General features: G+C 41.1%; 1 protein-coding gene across 4 annotated transcripts in view; it reads right to left on the reverse strand.

Annotated features, from left to right (window-relative positions):
• hipk3a (homeodomain interacting protein kinase 3a) overlaps nucleotides 1-17,992 on the reverse strand; it is a 70,814-nt gene that overhangs the window by 39,814 nt on the left and 13,008 nt on the right. For 2 of the 4 annotated variants that reach the window (XM_061822538.1, XM_061822539.1), the window contains exons 2-4: nucleotides 8,390-9,300; nucleotides 8,115-8,306; nucleotides 7,095-7,276 (exon numbers count right to left, since the gene is read on the reverse strand). In XM_061822538.1, coding sequence (XP_061678522.1) covers nucleotides 7,095-7,276; nucleotides 8,115-8,306; nucleotides 8,390-9,298 — 1,283 coding nt within the window. In that variant the 5' untranslated portion in view covers nucleotides 9,299-9,300. Of the gene's footprint in view, nucleotides 1-7,094; nucleotides 7,277-8,114; nucleotides 8,307-8,389; nucleotides 9,301-11,489; nucleotides 11,560-17,992 lie in introns of all 4 variants that reach the window. The other 2 variants (XM_061822537.1, XM_061822536.1) reach the window with 2 other exon arrangements.

Below are 17,992 nucleotides of genomic sequence, written 5' to 3' on the forward strand. Positions count from 1 at the left end.
AGTTTTACTAGATCTATATCGAAGATAGTGAGGAATATGGTCGAGTGTATGAGTACAACATGACGTAAGAAGATTGAGACTTAAACGTTAATAGTAATTACTACAGACCAACTTCTTTCACGTGTTTTGCTGTACGGTGTAGAAATTCTAGCATATATTTTTGTGTATATTCTATATCTATACTATCATACGTATAATGTGGGGAAAAGGACAATTTTTGATGTCTTTTTACTGAATAGTTCACTTAATTCATTTGTCTTGAGATAAGATGGCCTATTTTAAGCATATTTTAATGAAAAATGTGATTTTGTGCTATCCAGTGATAGGGGGATGGGGGGCAAATAAAATCTGGGCTTGGCCCTTGGGGTTTTTTTTTCCAAATGCATTAAATATGTTAGAAGACAATTGTTGAAGATGTTCAACAACAGAATAATATAGCACTAGATTGTTGACATATGGTTTAAAACTTTCTTCATCTCTCATTGCCCAATTTTTTGGTCAGACCAAAAACTAGACCAGTGATGTCACCAGACTGGGTTGCAAACTTTCTAGCATAAGGTCCTCCTCTACTACAGTGCCTTGTGAAAGTATTCGGCCCTCTTGAACATTTCAACTTTTCGCCACATTTCAGGCTTCAAACAAAGACATAAAATGAAGAATCCTGAATCAACAAGTGGGACACAAACGTGAAGTGGAATGAAATTTATTGGATATTTTATATTTTTTTTAACAAATAAAAACCAGAAAAGTGGGGCGTGCAATATTATTCGGCCCTCTTGCATTAATATTTTGTAGTGCCACCATTTGCTGCAATTACAGCTTCAAGTCGCTTGGGGTATGTCTCTATCAGTTTTGCACATCGAGAGACTGAAATTCTTTCCCATTCCTTCTTGCAAAACAGCTCAAGCTCAGTGAGGTTGGGTGGAGAGGGTTTGTTAACAGCAGTCTTCAGCTCAGCCCACAGATTCTCGATTGGATTCAGATCTGGACTTTGACATCGCCATTTTAACACCTGGATATGTTTGTGAACCATTCCATTGTACATTTGGCTTTATGTTTTGGATCATTGTCCTGTTGGAAGATAAATCTCCATCCCAGTCTCAGGTCTTTTGCAGACTCCAACATGTTTTCTTCCAGAATGGTCCTGTATTTGGCAATTTGAATTAAATTCAATTCATCATCCCATCAATTTGAACCATCTTCCCTGTACCTGCTGAAGAAAAGCAGGCCCAAACCATGAGCCTGTCACCACCATGTTTGACAGTGGGGATGGTGTGTTCAGGGTGATTAGCTGTGTTGCTTTCACGCCAAACATATTTTGCATTCTGGCCGAAAAGTTCGATTTTAGTTTCATCTGACCACAGCACCTTCTTCCACATGTTTGGTGTGTCTTCCAAGTGACTTGTGGCAAACTTTAAATGAGACTTTTTATAGATTTCTTTGAGAAATGGCTTTCTTCTTGCCACTCTTCCATAAAGGACTTTTTGTTTTCATCCACATCCACTTTTAGCTCTCATTTGCTATAAGTGGTCCAAGAATCCAATGCTTGGTGAATTGTACTTCACAATGACACTAAAGGGACGGATTTTGCCCCACTGTCTACGACTGTTCACAGCACATCTTGGACACGAGTATGCCTTTGACCCACTGAGGAGGACCCAGGTGGAAGGAGCATATCAATGTGGGGTAAATGAAGCGGATGCACCTTCAATGTGTATCAATAACCCCAGATCAAACTCTTTTAAGGAACACGAATTTTAACATAGCATTATTGAAGGATACAATGTTGCTTTGAATGCTAGGCGCCCTACCCACCCAAAGATTGCACAACTAATGCTAGCAGATGCTTTGATAAGAACCAATCAGAGCCAAAGTTTTTTTTCATATTTAAAAAGAAAGCATGTTTCTTGTGCTGATTTGAAATTTCCATTTGATCCATCTTGCGGGAATTCAACACCCATGAGTCAAATTTCTTCTACGAACGTGATGATGTAATGCTTTTTTACCGTTGCAAATTATCAATAAATCCTGTTCTCTAGTAATCGAATGTGTTTTTTTTTTTCAATCTTACAGGTTATGCATCCAGCAGATCTTCGACTCCCATTCGATTCAGTGCAAAAAAAAGTTAATTGAATTTTTTTTCCACATCAGCAATTTCAATGTATTATTATTGTAATAGTTAGATTTTTAAACTGTATTGGTTGTGCTTTAAGCAGAAGAAGAAATTGGTTTCAAGGCGAATGACAACCACACAAGATCCCAATCACTGGCACCGAAGGATGAAATTCATATATGGATGAAACTTTGCTAGATTTTATGCACAAGGTAATAAAAACCTGGAGTAGTAAGCAAATGGTAGAGTAGGAGAATTTGGAGGAAAAAAGTGCAAGTGTGGGAGCCTCACTTGTTCATGCACTTTTGTATACAATAAATTCTGTACAGCAGGGCTCAACAACCTTTTTGAGGCTTAGGGCTACTTCATGAACAGCAATCGTATGAAGGGCTACGTGACCTGTTTGTGGCAAATTTCAGACTCAGTTCATTACACGGACATAAAATATTTTTGTTTTGATTTATTGTAGTAAATTACATTATAGGTATTTTAAAATTTTAATTCACTTCAGCAAGTCAGATTCAGAATTCAAAGCACAAATAGTAACAATTGGTGGCCTATGGTATTTTTAGAACATACCTCAGGGGTGCCTTATATGGTCCTCGCAGGCTACCAGTCGCCCGCGGGCACCGCGTTGCTGACCCCTGCTGTACAGTAAAGCTTGTAAAATATTTTTCCTCGAAAAAACTTTCTCGGTCTTGTTTTATGTTCAGATTTTTTATATATATTCACTGAAGAAAAAAAATTGTGTGAAATACATTGTTCTGGTTGATTGATATAAGCAGCATGTAAAATGTCAGATGTGGGAAAAAAAACTCTAGAGACCACTGCTAAAGTTCCATTAAACACGCATATTGCGCAATTCCCCACGCTCCCCTGGGTTCCTCTGATCACTGCTTACTTGATTTAATACCTACCTAAAGGCAAGCACTTAAGCGCAAAAAGCCTTTGATAAAATCAGTTAAAAAGCGGACGAATGAGGCAAAATTAGAACTTCAAAGATATTTTGATTGCACAGCCTGGAGTATCTTTGAAAATTCAGTGAGCAGCCATGATGAATTTACGGATATTGTTACTACTTATGTCAGTTTCTGTGAGGAGTTGTGTGTACCAACAAAACTTTCCACACGTTCAATAACAACAAGCCTTGGTTTACAACCAGACTTGAGCAACTCCGCCAGGCTAAAGAGGGGGCATATCATAGTGGGGATAGGGCCTTCTACAATCGCACAAGAAACATGCTGACTAAAGAAATTAACATTGCAAAGAGGGAATATGCAACTAAACTGGAAAAACATCTTGGCGCTAATGACTCCAAATCAGTCTGGCATGGATTACAAATGCTCATTTATTACAAGCAACGCTCCCCCCAGTAGAAAAAAAGAATGAGCTAGCCCCCGACCTAAAGAGCTTTTACTGCAGATTTGAACGGGACAGTTTCACTCCACGCACCCACCAAGTGGCACCACTGTCCACTGTACTGTTTAACATCCATGAAAGGGACATGAGGCAGATCTTCAAGAATAAAAGATAAACAAAGCGGCGGGTCCGGACCTTGTGTCCCTATCCTACCTCTAAGTCTGCGTAGACCAACTTGCTCCTGTCTTCACAAATATTTCAAACAGGTCTCTAGAATTGTGTGAAGTACCAACCTGCTTCAAACACTCCACCATCATCCCAGTTCCCATGAAACCGGTAATCTCAGGTATAATTGACTACAGTCCTGTTGCCGTGACATCTGTGGTCATGAAGTCCCTTGAAAGCCTTGTGCTGGACCACTTCAAGGGCATCGCAGGTCCCTAGCTGGACACACTGCAGTTTGCCTACCAAGCTAAGAGGTCTGTGCTTCCTTTTTGAACATCTTAACAGCGTGAGAAGCTCTGCTAGGATCCTGTTCATGGGCTTCTGCTCTACATTAAAACATCATCCCCAAACTCCTATCCTCCAGGGTTATCCAGCTCAGCGTCTAGCCTGTCATCTCCCAGTGGATCTAAAACTTCCAGATGAGCAGGATCCCATAGCGTCAAGCTGGGGAAAACCACCTTATCCACATGCACTATCAGCAGCAGGGCACCCCAAGGTGGTGTCCTTTCCCCACTGCTCTGTTCTTGACTGTTGACGGTTGAGATGATTGTGGACTTCAGGAGGCATCCTTCACCACAGGTGCTTCTCACGATGTGCAACTGTCGAGACCTTCAATCTCCTTGTAATTACAGTCTAACAGGACCTGAAGTTGAAGATAAACAACTCCTTCCTCAAAAAAGTTCACCAAAGGATGTACTTCTTATGGCTTCTGAAGAATAGCCTGCCATAGGAGCTGCTGAGACAGTTCTACACAGCAGTCACCGAATCAGTATCGTGTACTTCAATCACAGTCTGGTTTGGGCCTGCCACAAAAAATGACAAACTCCGACTGCAACAGACAATCAAAACTGCTGAACAGATTGTCGGCACCACCCTTCTCACCCTTCAGGACTTTCACGCAACCTGAAGTAGGACAAGAGCAGGCAGGATCCTATTGGTCCTTTCACATTCTGGCCATCAGGTCCTTCCATCCGGTAGGTGCTACTGATCAATGCACATCAAAACAAGCAGGCATTCCAACAGCTTCATCCCTCTTAGAAATAATTTCTTGAACAGCTAATTTACAACTCCACTACAACATGGTGCCAATTTTCTGCCTCGAGTTTGTTGTTGTCATATCCTGCTGACCAATTAGCATTATATATTATAGACTATCGGACTACTAGTTACTTTAAACTTCACACACTCCTTGAAGTCTTGACACCCTTTGCACAATGGTCATGCCACTGGACTATCACTGTAAAGGGTATTCTAACGTCTCTAAATGCTGGGAAGACTGCATTATTTGCACAACTTTACACAGCTGAGTTAAAAAGATGTTCTCTGTCAATTGACTGTCTATTGTTTTTCATACGCAACATGCATGTCGTACTAGGGCAGGTTAAACTACTAAAGAGAAATTCATTGTGTGTTGTTTAGATCGTTGGGAAATAGACTTTTCTAATTCTGAAATGAAAATGAAAAATTAAGCATTTTTGCAGTTAGTGGTATTTTTTTCTAATATTGTGCATCCCTAAATTTATGCCTCTACTTTTGTGGACATTTTGCCTGTTTTTCCTTTATGTCTTGCACAGACGCCCAAAAAAAAGAAAAAAAAAAAGATTTTAGACACAGTCACAAATGATAACATTGTGCAGATGCACATAATCCTGCCTGCTCTATCACCATCATTCTGAAAATAGTGGTCATGAAAACACCACACTGGGGATCACGAGTTTTGACAGAAAGATATCGCGGTACAACCAGGCACAGGCTGAAAGGGTATTGTGGGTTCCAGTTCCTATTTGGTCACTACCTGTAGGAGGGACCATAGTGGTCGGGTGCAGTGTGAGCTTGGCGGTGACCGAAGTCGATCGAGCTCCATCTACAGAAACTTGCTCTACGTACATGTAAGGTCACCTCTCTGGCAGCGAAGGAGCCCAAGCTGGGGTGTGAGGTTGAGAAGGTCCGATGAGATATAATTTCCTCGCACATCTTACCACAAATTTGGGAATGTTGACGTCAATTTCACAAGCCATACCCAAACCAGATTAGCAACATACTTGTTGAAGCAAGAAATCACTTGAATAGAATGTCAGAGAACGTGAATTAGACTACAAGATCTCAAGAACCAATGTATCATGGCACGATCCAAAGAAATTCAAGAAATGAGAAAAAAAATATTCTGTAAAAGGTTACAAAGCCAATTCCAAGGATTTGGGGCTGTATTGAACCACTGTCAAAGCCAATATCCACAAATAGAGTAAACTGGGGAGAGTGACTAACCTTCCCAAGAGTGGACGACCAACTAAAATTACTCTAAGAGTGCGACGACTACAAATCCAGGAGGTTAAAAAAGAACCTTGAACAATATTCAAAGACTTGCAGGCCTCACTGGCCTCAGGTAAAGTCAGTGTTCATGATTGCACCACGAGAAAGACACTGGTCAAAAATGGCATCCATGGGAGGGTTCCCAGACAAAAATCCCTAATGTCAGCAAAGAATACAAAAGCTCGTCTCACATTCACGAAAAAATATCATGATGTTCCTCAAGACTGTAGGAGAACCATTCTGTGGAATGACAAATAAAAAATTTACCTTTTTGGAAGGTGTGCGGCCTGTTACATCTGGCGTAAAAATGGCGCTGCATTTTCAAAAAAGAAGATTATCTCAACAGTGAAGCATGGTGGTAGCTGTGTAATGGTCTGGGGCTGCTCTGCTACCTCAGGACCAGAAAAACATGCTGTGATTCATGGAGGAATGAATTCTAATATCTACCAAAAAATCCTGAAGGAGAACGTTCGGCCATCGGTTCGTGCCCTCAAACTCAACGGCTGTTGAACCATGCAGAAGAACAACGATCTAAAACACACCAGCAAGTCCACCTCTGAATGGATAAAAAAATACAAAATTAAGGTTTTGGAGTGGCCAAGTCAAAGTCCGGATTTAAATCCAATTGAGATGCTGTGGTGTGACCTTAAACGGGCAGTTCATGCTAGAAACCTCTCCAATATGGCAGAGTTGAAAAAATTATGCAATGAAGAGTGGGACAAAATTCTTCCAGAGCGATGTGAAAGACATCAACAATTATCACAAACACTTGATTTCAGTTATTTTTGTCAAGGGTGTAGCACGAGCTGTTATTAGGTTGAGGGGGCAATTTCTTTTTCCCTCAGGGTAAAAAACATTTGGGTTTATATTCTGCCTTAATAAATTTGAATTGTTATTTGAAAACTCTATTTTGTATTTCCTTGGGTTATCTCTGAGTGATAATAAAATTGGTTTGATGATTTGAAATGTAAAAACAGAATCAGGAAGAGGGTGAATACTTTTTCACAACACTTGTAAGTATAGTATGGAAGTCTGTCATTAACAACTACATGTACAGCTTTAACCAAATCTATTAAATGTGCCTTACCTGTAGTATCTGGACTGTAGATAGGTGGAGCAAATGGCCTTTGAGACATGGCTGGCTGAGCCAAAATCAATAACCTTAACTCTGTATGGCTGCTTGGACGGGTCAATTAGCATGATGTTCTCTGGCTTCAGGTCAGCATGGATCAAACCCATCAACTTCAGTTTCTTTAAAGCGGTTACTACCTGCAAAAACAAAGAATACCAACCTTTACTTTGAGTTACAGAAAGTGAGAGCGTGTACCCCTGCCCATTTGCGGTACCATGTTCACGGCACAGCATATTCGCAGATTTTGGTCTCTATTTTTTTTTTTTCATTGACCCTATTTTCACGACTGTAAAGCTATTCTCTTCCTTAGAGACGAGGCGCCACATTAGACATGGCGCCTTATGTGCACACTAAGTTCCAACATTTGCAAATGTTGTCTGAGTTGTCCAACAAAGTAGACTTACAGTAAACACAATGGTTACATTGTTGATATGCATGCCAGCAAGTGTTCCTGCATGTATGTAAGCTACCATTTGATGCTGCTCACGAGTCAGTGAGGAACAATTGCATTTCACATCTGTAAGCAGAAGAAGCTTACATTGCCCCATACCCTTCCTATGTAGGCAGGTCATTACTGACAAAGTTGTACACACTCACATTATCACACCACAGCAAACAGAATACCATAACTAGCAAATCACTCGGGACCTCAATTAAAGCATGCTAGGTCATGTAAATTGTGTTTAAAATGCATGCTTCTTCTGCTTACAGATATGAAATGTAATTGCTCCTCACTGCCTCGTGAGCTGCGTCATATGGTAGGTTACATACACGCTAAAACGCGGGCTAGTATGCATGGTGAGACAGTGTAGGCAATGTGTATTAGTACTGCATCCATTATTAGCAGATTTTTGTTATTCGCGGGGGTGTAAGGAATGTAACCCCTCCGAATAATGTGGGAACACCGCATATGAATTATATTGAGGGTTTTTTTCTACACTGGCTTTAGGCACACTTTTTAACTTGCCACATTACCTGCAGCAGGATAGGCCTGATGATTTTGAGCGGCAGTGGGCTGAACTTGTTCTGCTTTAGGAAGTCATAGAGGTTCTGCTCCAGCATCTCAAACACCAAACAGGTGTGACTGCGATGCTGAAAGCATTCCAAAGCACGCACCACGTTGTGTTCATCTGCGTTCTCACTTCTTAATCGAGCAAGTATCTCCACCTGAGAACAAAATGTTCACATTCAGAATTGTTAAAATAAGTCGTTTCTTACAAAATATTACTCAAAATAAAATTGCAACATACAATTCCCACCTCAATTTGTCCCTGACGTGCATATGATGGGTGATTCTTCAGTATTTTGACAGCCACCACGTCATTCGTTCCCCTCTTCCAGCATTTAACCACCTGACCAAAGGTGCCACGCCCAAGAAACTCCAAAACCTCATAGCTGTGCTTCAATGAGCAGAGAACCTCGTGCTGAACTAACTGATAGTCACCATCTGCTGTCCCGGATCTGTTTGCAGTAGCAATCACCTCTGAAGTGATGTTTGACCTGATTTTTGTCCCATTCATCTCATTCCCAAAGCCAGTCGATTCCACAACCTTGTCTTGAGGAGGCAGGGTTGCCTTACCCCCTACTCTAGCAACATCATGATTCCGCGTACTAGTTTGCAACATTGTCGTTGAAGCAGGTAGTGAAGGTGGATCACATACCTCCTTAACTATTTGCATGGTTCCAACACAGTTGTTACCCTGCTGTAGTTCTACAACTTCACCTCTCTTTTGTTTGCATCTTTGGGTCACACCTGAGTCTAGGTTTACATGTCTCCCACCTGCTTCGTTTTTGTTCCTTTCCTCTCTAAATATTCTCCTTTGTTGTGGTCCTTTGCTGTGGCAAAGAGACCCCTGATAGTCAATCCCAGCAAGGTCTTTTCCTCTACCCTCCACAGTGCACGCCTCACTTTCATTAACTGCTGTTGACCTGTGCAGTCTTTCAAAGTCATCAATTGTTGATGGGATCACGTTGTTGGGGTAGGCAATTCCGTAGTTTACTCCAATCACATATGTTTTAGGTGGGGGTAGTATGGGAAAGGCTCTAGTGGTGTTATTACTGCAATGGGCTTCTTCTTTGTGCTTGCTGTTACTGGTTCCTAAGGCACTTGTTTGAGCTGAGTGCAAGTGTGATGGCTGAATCAAGACTTCTGAGGCCATACCTAAAAAGTGAAAAAGTAAACAACACCAGTCACAATAAGTCCAACAATGTTTTCGTTGTAACACTTCTTTAAAAGAATGCAGAGAACACCTGGTGCAAAAATTTCAAGCTTTTCACACCTAGATGCTTTGACTCCAACACCAAAGATCTTCTCACGCCTGCATATTATCAAGAATCTCAAATGTATTAAATGTGCATTGAGGAGGCTCTGCATGGGTGCAGCGCCGTAAATAAGTAGTGGCCCACTTTTCATATTCTTATATTTTTGCAGTTTCCCACTTTAATGTTTAAGATGATCAAATAAATATAAATATAAATTATATATATATATATATATTATATATATATATATATATATATATATATATATAAAATCAATGTCAATTTAAAATATTTTTAAAATGTGATTTCCAATACCTGTGTGAACCGATAAGAACATGTAATTACCCCCTTGTAAAATCATGAATTATTCATTCATTTACTGACGCAGATATCCTCACAAGGGTCGCAGGAGTGCGAGAGTCTATCCGCACTTTCATGTGGCAGGAGGCAGGGTACACCCTGAACTGTTTTGCCAGCCAATCGCAGGGCACATGGACACAGACAACAGTCGCACTCACAATCACAACTTGGGGCAATTTGGAGTCTCTATTTAATGCAGGTTTTTGGGATGTGGGAGGAAACTCACTCCAGCGGTTCACAGCAGAGTGTGAAGCGACTGGGATGAGAATCAGCACCTCCAAATCTGTGACCATGGCCCTTCAACCAGAAAAGGGTGGCATGCCCTCTTTAGGTCAGGGATAAGATCCTGCCCCAAGTGGAGGAGTTCAAGTATCTTGAGGCCTTGTTCACGGGTGAGGGAAGAATGGATACGGAGATCAACAGCCAGATCGGTACAGCATCTGCAGCGATGCAGACTTTGTATCGGTCCATTGTTGTGAAGAGGGAGTTAAGTCGAAAGGCGAAGCTTTCAATCTACCAGTCAATCTACGTTCCTACCCTCACCTATGGTCACGAGCTATGGGTTGTGACCAAAAGAACAAGATCCCAGATACAAACTGCCGAAATGAGTTTCCTCTGCAGGGTGTCCGGGCTCTCCCTTAGAGATAGAGTGAGAAACTCGGTCATCCAGGAAGGACTCAGTGTTGACCCGCTGGTCCTTCGCAATGAGAGGAGCCAGATGAGGTGGCTGGGGCATCTGATTTGGATGCCTCCCTGGTTAGGTGTTCTGGTCAAATCCCTCTGAGAAAGAGACCCTGGGGACGACCCAGGACACACTGGAGAGATTGTCTCTCAGCTGTCCTGGGAACGCCTCGAGATCCCTCCGGAAGAGCTGGATGAAGTGGCTAGGGAAAGGAAAGACTGGATATACCTGCTGAAGCTACTCCCCCTGCGACCTGACCGGAAAAGCATTAGAAGATGGATAGGAGGAAACCAGAGTGCCCAGAGAAAACCCAAGCAGGCACGGGGAGAACATGCAAACTCCACACAGGTGTGGCCAGGATTTGAACTCCTGTCCTCAGAACTGTGAGGCCAATGCTCTACAGCTACACCACAATGCCGCAAAACATCATGAATTAATTGCGTCTAATCACAATGTTTGATAAATTTTCACTGATAAAACCTAAGCCTGATTACCTCCAGACCTGTTCAAAATAATGTCAAGAGATATATTAAGGTTTCTGTATTCCATTTAATCTGAACTTTTTTTAAAACAAAGTTTAATTTGCTTGCAGTAGTCTGGAAGTCACCGTGCTGCAACTCGCGAGAGCATTGGCCTCACAGTTCTGAGGACCGCATGTACATGGTTTAAAACAACAAAAAAAGGTTCTGGGTTTTAGAGCTGTAGCAATTACAGTGCATCTAAAAGCCTGATCCAACATGGCACTCTTACAGTAAAGGGGAACTACAAGAATGGAATAGGGGATGAGTGAAGCCTGTTGTAATGTCGTGGGTCAGTCTCACAGAGTAACATCATAAATCAAGCAGTGTACAAGGAAATTGTAAACCATAAGGCACAAGTTCTGTGTATGCCATAAATTAAACCAGAATAGACTTCAAAAGTTAAAATCTTAAAATGGCAAAGCCCATTCAATTAAATTAAATGAAAAACATCTACAGACTTGAGTTTAGCTCCTCATACTACAAATCTGTATGTAATCAAAATTTGGTTGCATCAACTATTATTACCATCCATCCATCCATTCCCTTGGCCGCTTATCCTCACAAGAGTCGCGGGGAGTCCTGGAGCCTATCTCAGCTGTAAACAGGCAGGAGGCAGGGTACACCAGTCACTCACATTTGAAAAATATACAGGTGTGGTTCGTCATGCCCGCAGATAAAGTTGCAGATGTGATTAAGGATGGAATCTCAAGACCTTAAAATAACTTACTGAGTTGTTATACCCGAATATGTAGTTACCTAATACCATAATCATAATTTATTGACATTGCACTGAGACAGAGGTCAACAGATATTCAATTTCAAAATTAAATATTCATATAATCAAATAATTTTATTTCATCATGATGTATTGTTATAATCTAGTGTAATTTACGGCAGTATCTATTGTCAATCAATTAATGAAAGGTAGCAGTAGATCTATCTCTTCCTAAAGTATGGAAAGAAGAAAAGTTTTCAACTTCAAGATAACGCAGTACCACGGGAGAAAATGACCATTTGCATTTAGATATATGGACAGACTAGTCTGTTAGAACTCAGATCAAATCAAATTAAATCACAATTTCATATTTATTATAGTTAGATACTGAAACATTACCTGTGTTATATCCCAGAATATCTTTGGCAATGCATGTTGAAAGCTGAATGATGCTCCCAGTTTTAAGGTTAATGTTATGTTGTCTCTGATATTTAAAGGGCCACTGTCGTGAAATGCATGATTTTTAGTATGTTATGAAAGAAAAAAACGGCTGCCGACATGGACCAATGAGGTTTTTTTTTCCCCCAACCACAAAACATGATTTTGACGTATACAGCTTTTTGTAACTCCCGCCATGAAAATCCTCTCGAGGGATTTGTTTTCGAGAAGATGCAGGAAGTGACGTACGTGGCAGGACCGCTCTCAAGTGGACTCGTTTGTTTCTATTAGTTTTACCTCCGGGAAGGTACCTCGTTGTTCCTTCGTGTTAGCCAAAATGCCACCTCGTTGCATTACTGGACATTGCTTGAACACTCGGGAGGATGGATTTACCCTTCATAAGTTCGCAAGAGACCCAGTTCGTCGTGAAAATTGGATTGCACAGGTGCAGAGGATGAGTGCTTTGTGGGTTATAAATGACAGGGAGGTGTGTATACAGCTACTAAAAAAAAAAAAAAACGGCGTCGGGCTTACCGGCGAAGGAAGAACTCTGCAGACAATGCCGCAGTCAGCTGCATGCGACGACAATGCCGTAAAGCGACGATGGTGTTGTTCATCGCGGACGGCGGCGGCTATGAACAATGCCCTGAAGCAGCCCAGTTCGGCTCCATGATAACACACATCAGTGCCGAAAATGAGCCACGGACCACGGAGGTTGATCGGACAGGGAGGCGGTTCCGCCGTGATCGCATATCATCTGAATATGGCTCAAAACAATAGGGTAATATTGCCCTGGTCTCTTCACTCGGTTGTAAAATGTTCTCTTCTTCAAAAAGAGCTTGTGTCAGAAGGGGCATCTTCGTCTCCCATAGTAGGGTCCACCGCATGTTTTCATTGGCGAATGTCAGGGCGACATCACGGACAGGGGACGCAGCAATATGGTGACCACTTGGATGTCGAAGAATGACACTTCTGCAACTTTGCGCATGGACGACGCGCTCTCCGCTCATATTTATTTTTTTGTATAGACATTGAAGTGAATGTTATATGTATTTTTCATTACAATATATATTTTAGAATGTTTATAGGGATGACACTTGACCTTTGAAATAAAGAATTAGCTTTTTGTGCACTGTGTTGTTGGTCCTTTCATCCTGGATTAGGCTTTGCCAAGGAGGAATTTTAACATTATATACCATCTCATCCTGTAGTTTCTACTTTGGCTTCAAGACCTTTTTTACTCAAAAAAAAAGAGAAAATCTCATGCAGTTTCGCCCCTTTTTCTTCTATTATTCACATACCCCGACATTTATTAAAGCAACAGCACTTTTTTTTTTTTTTTTTTTACTTTTACCATTATTATTAAGAGAAAACACAAGCAGCATGTATCTCTGCTCTTCGTTGCCCAGACTGTGTGGGTGGAGGATGTTTAATTATGAGTGTACCCCTTTAAGAGCCGAAGGGGGGTGGAGTCAGGTAAACTAGCAGGAGACCTTGTGGTTCTGTGTTGGGAAAAAAAAAAAAAAAGTCAGGCTCTGGTTCAGTGCGTTGGATTGGTTTTCATGTGTGCTGAGAATGTCTATGTATTTCTACTTGTAACAAATTCTACGATTTTTCATGCTCGACCCCGTCAAACCACTGTGAATGAGGTATAGCCTGAAATTGTTGCCAGTCAATCGCAGGGCACATCGAGACAAACAGCCACACTCACAATCACACCTAGGGGCAATTCAGAGTGTCTAATTAATGTTGCATGTTTTTGGGATGTGGGAGGAAACCGGAGTGCCCAGAGAAAACCCACGCAGGCACGGGGAGAACATGCAAACTCCACACAGGTGGGGCCGGGATTGAACCCAGGACCTCCGAACTGTGACGCCAACCCTTTCGAGCTGATCCACCGTGCTGCCAACTATTATTACTAGTAACTAAATTCAAATCAATTGTCAATCAAATGTACCAGCAACAATATTGGAAGACACATACTTGCCACAGCACGGGAAGGGTGTTTTGTGATTTACACACGCCTGGAATTGGCAAGCAAAGTAGCATGAAGGTTTTAGCAGAAAGTGAGTAGTACAATCTGGCATTCAGTTATTTTATACTGACATAGAAAGATGAAGACGTGGGAATATTACACATATCTACATCCATCTACTCATTTCATAAATGTTGAATTGGGACTGTGAACATTGTTCAAGACCCATTTAATCACAATTCATTCAGCATGGCAAGGTGTAATAAGGTGTAAAGTCCTGCTGTGGAAAAGCCAAACAAAAACGTACTGAAGGTTGTTCTTGGGTTTCACACGCCGACAACTGATGATGAAAAAAATCACCACAGTCAGTTTAGTTTGGGAAAAAAAATGCCTCTGGGGAGCCAGTGGCTTCCCCAACTCATAGAACAGTCACACAGGCTCAGACCGGCAGATCGGGTATACTTCAAAAAACATGACAAACCAGCAGATATCAGCTTTTGAACAGTTTTGATATTTTATAGACGAGGTTCAAGTTGTGTAGTTGTCAGTTATTCAAATAATTTTTTTTTATGATGGAAAACATTTGATCACATTAAATCATTTAAAAAGAAATTCCACCTTTAATGAAACCTATTACGCGTCCAACTCAACTGGAAAACAACGGAAATCGCTTAAGGACGAAAATAAAACATCCAAGTTGGTTGTATTTATGTGTGTATACCATTTTACCACAGCACTGTCTTTTTGGGTAGGAGACAGCATGGCAGATATTGACGTGGTAATATTTGCTCACTTTTACAAATGCGCTCTAAATCTGTCATATTACATGGGCATCTTCAGTGCAGTCTACTTCAAATTATTACACATTGCATCGTATTGAAGTCTGGACCACACACAACCACCAGTGTTTTTGCAAAATGTACAGTGAAGAAAATAAGTATTTGAACTCGCTGCAATATTGCAAGTTCTCTCACTTAGAAATCATGGAGGGGTCTGAAATTTTCATCGTAGGTGCATGTCAACTGTGAGAGAGATCATCTGGAAAAAAAATCCAGGAATCACAATGTATGTTTTTTTAAAGATTTATTTGTGTGATACAGCTGCAAATAAGTATTTGAACACCTGTCTATCGGCAAGAATTCTGACCCTCAAAGACCTGATAGTCCGGCTTTAAAAGTCCACCGCCACTCCATATATTTTCCTGAATCAGATGCAGCTGTGTGAGGTCGTTAGCTGCATATATACACCTGTCCACCCCATACAATCAGTAAGACTCAAACTTGTAACATGGCCAAGGCCAAAGAGTTGTCCAAAAACACCAGAGACAAAAATGTACAGCTCCACATGGGTGGAAAGGGCTACGGAGAAATTGCCAAGCACCTTGGTGAAAAATGGTCCACTGTTGGAGCTATCATTAGAAAATGGAAGAAGCTATACATGACAGACAATCTCAATCGGAGTGGAGCCCCATACCGGATACCACTCAATGATCCTTAGAAAAGTGAGGAATCAGCCCAGGATTACACCACAGGACTTGGTCAATGACCTGAAAAGAGCTGGGACAACCATTTTGAAGGTGACTGTTGGTAATAGACTAAGACGTTATGGTTTGAAATCATGCATGGCACGGAAGGTTCCCCTGCTTAAACCAGCATGTCAAGGACTGTCTTAAGTTTGCCATTGACCATTTGGATGATACACAGTAGTCATGGGAGAAAGGTTTGTGGTCAGATGAGACCAAAATGCAACTAATTACTCATAATTCCACTAACAATATTTGGAGGAAGACGAATGATGAGTTCCATCCCAAGAACACCATCCCTACTGTGAAGCATGGGGTGTTATTCTGCACATGGGACAAGGCAACTACACTGTAATAAGGAGAGGTTAGTCGCAGCCATGTAATTATGAGATTTTGGGGAACAACCTCTTTCGCTCAGTCAGAGCATTAAAGATGGGTCGTGGTTGGGTCTTTCAACATGACAATGACCCGAAGCACACAGCCAGGAAAACCAACGAGTGGCTCCGTAAGAAGCATATCAAGGTTCTGGCGTGCCCTAGCCAGTCTCTAGAACCAAACGGAATAGAAAAACATTGGAGGGAGCTGAAACTCCGTGTTTTTCCAACCCAGAAACCTGTCTGATCTATCGAAGATCTGTGTGGAAGAGTGGGCCAAAAATTCCTCCTGCAGTGTGAGCTAACCTGCTGAACAACTACAGGAAACGTTTGACCTCTGTAATTGCAAACAAAGGCTACTGTACCAAATATTAACATTGGTTTTCTCGGGTATTCAAATACTTATTTGCAGCTCTATCACACAAATAAATTTCTAAAAAAAAAATAATAAAATTAAAAAAAAAATCATACATTTCTGGATTTTTCTTTTTAGATTATCGCGCTGACAGTGGGCATGCACCTACGATGAAAATTTCAGACCCCTCCATGATTTCTAAGTGGTAGACCTTGCAATATAGCAGGTTCAAATAATTATTATCTTCACTCTACTGTTCTTGAATGTTTTTCTTTAGAAGGCTTTCATCTTTCTGAACACAGCGACATCCTTAGTTATAAAGGGGTGTGCACACATGTGCAACCACATTATCTATGTTCTTTATTTTCACTTCCCCTTGTCTGTTTTCCCCAACTGAGATGTTGAGGTTATACATCACACTATGCTCAAAAAAAGTTTTGAAAAAAAATTACCCTATTCTTTTAATACCGCAAAAAAATGGGCATTTGAACAAGGGGTGTACACGTTATCCACTGAATAGACTCCACTTGAACTATTACTTTGAAATTAAAGAATCTAATCATATCAAAATAGGATCATATCCAATTGAAACTTTGTTTACATTACAGCATTGCACATCATTTAATTTCAGATAGCATCAACATAGGGATGCCTGCAACTAACAATTTATTAATGGATGAAACTGTTAATCAAACGAAGAATTATTGCAAACCTAGATCTCGTTTAATGTGTGTCCCATGTCTGAGACTGTGGTGCTGAAGTGCTTGAGCAAATCATTGTCCCCTAAAAGTATGAGTCTCTTCTTGGTGGAAGCCAGTAGCCAATCAAAAACAGAATAAGGTTGGTTATCGTTCCATAACTACAACAGAGACTTTTTTTTGTGGAGGTGTCATTGTTGTGGTGACACTCAGGATGCTGCTCACAAAAGCAGTAAGGTGCTGGCTCAGTGGATGCACACAAGTGGGAAAATTTAGGGAAAGTCAACTATTTATTAATAGCCTAAACTACTCTGGCATTGGTGCTGGAAATCCGGCTTATGATTTCTTTTTTTTTTTTTTGACAAGACTCGCCCGATGTCCAATGCCGTGAAAAAGCATGGCCCTTCTATATGTTTGCATAGTTTTTCAATGTTATGATCACTAAACAAATGTAGATAGACAAGTATATCCCAAGTGAACTTAAAATGTTGTTTTTTAACTGTAGTTTAATTAATCCACTCCTTCAGCCCTCACTTTATTGTGGTGGAAGAGTTTGTGTGTCCCAGTAATCCTAATAGCTAAGTTGTCTGGGTGTGACGCCCCTGGTAGGATCACCCACGGCAAAAAGATCCTACATGAAGGACCAGACTGAGTACAACTCCATAAAACCCTATGACAAATACTAATGTTATATCTAGGTTTCCCTTAACCCATATCCAGGTCACCGAGCCCCCCCTTCCTCTGGAGCGAGGCCCGGAGGAGAGCCTCGAAGGTGGCCGAGTCTACTTTGAAGACCTCCTCATTTCCAACGGCACACCCTCCCATGTCTGGTTTTTCTGAGGTGAGTTCTCCTATTTCAGGGGTTGAGGTCACCAAGGTGGTTAAAACGTTTCTCAGTGTGGCAAAAATAAATGAGGTTTTGACTAGAGTTGATAAAAGCTCTGCTTGACA

Source organism: Syngnathoides biaculeatus, chromosome 6 (assembly GCF_019802595.1).
Source record: "Syngnathoides biaculeatus isolate LvHL_M chromosome 6, ASM1980259v1, whole genome shotgun sequence".
In the NCBI taxonomy this organism is placed as follows: domain Eukaryota; kingdom Metazoa; phylum Chordata; class Actinopteri; order Syngnathiformes; family Syngnathidae; genus Syngnathoides; species Syngnathoides biaculeatus.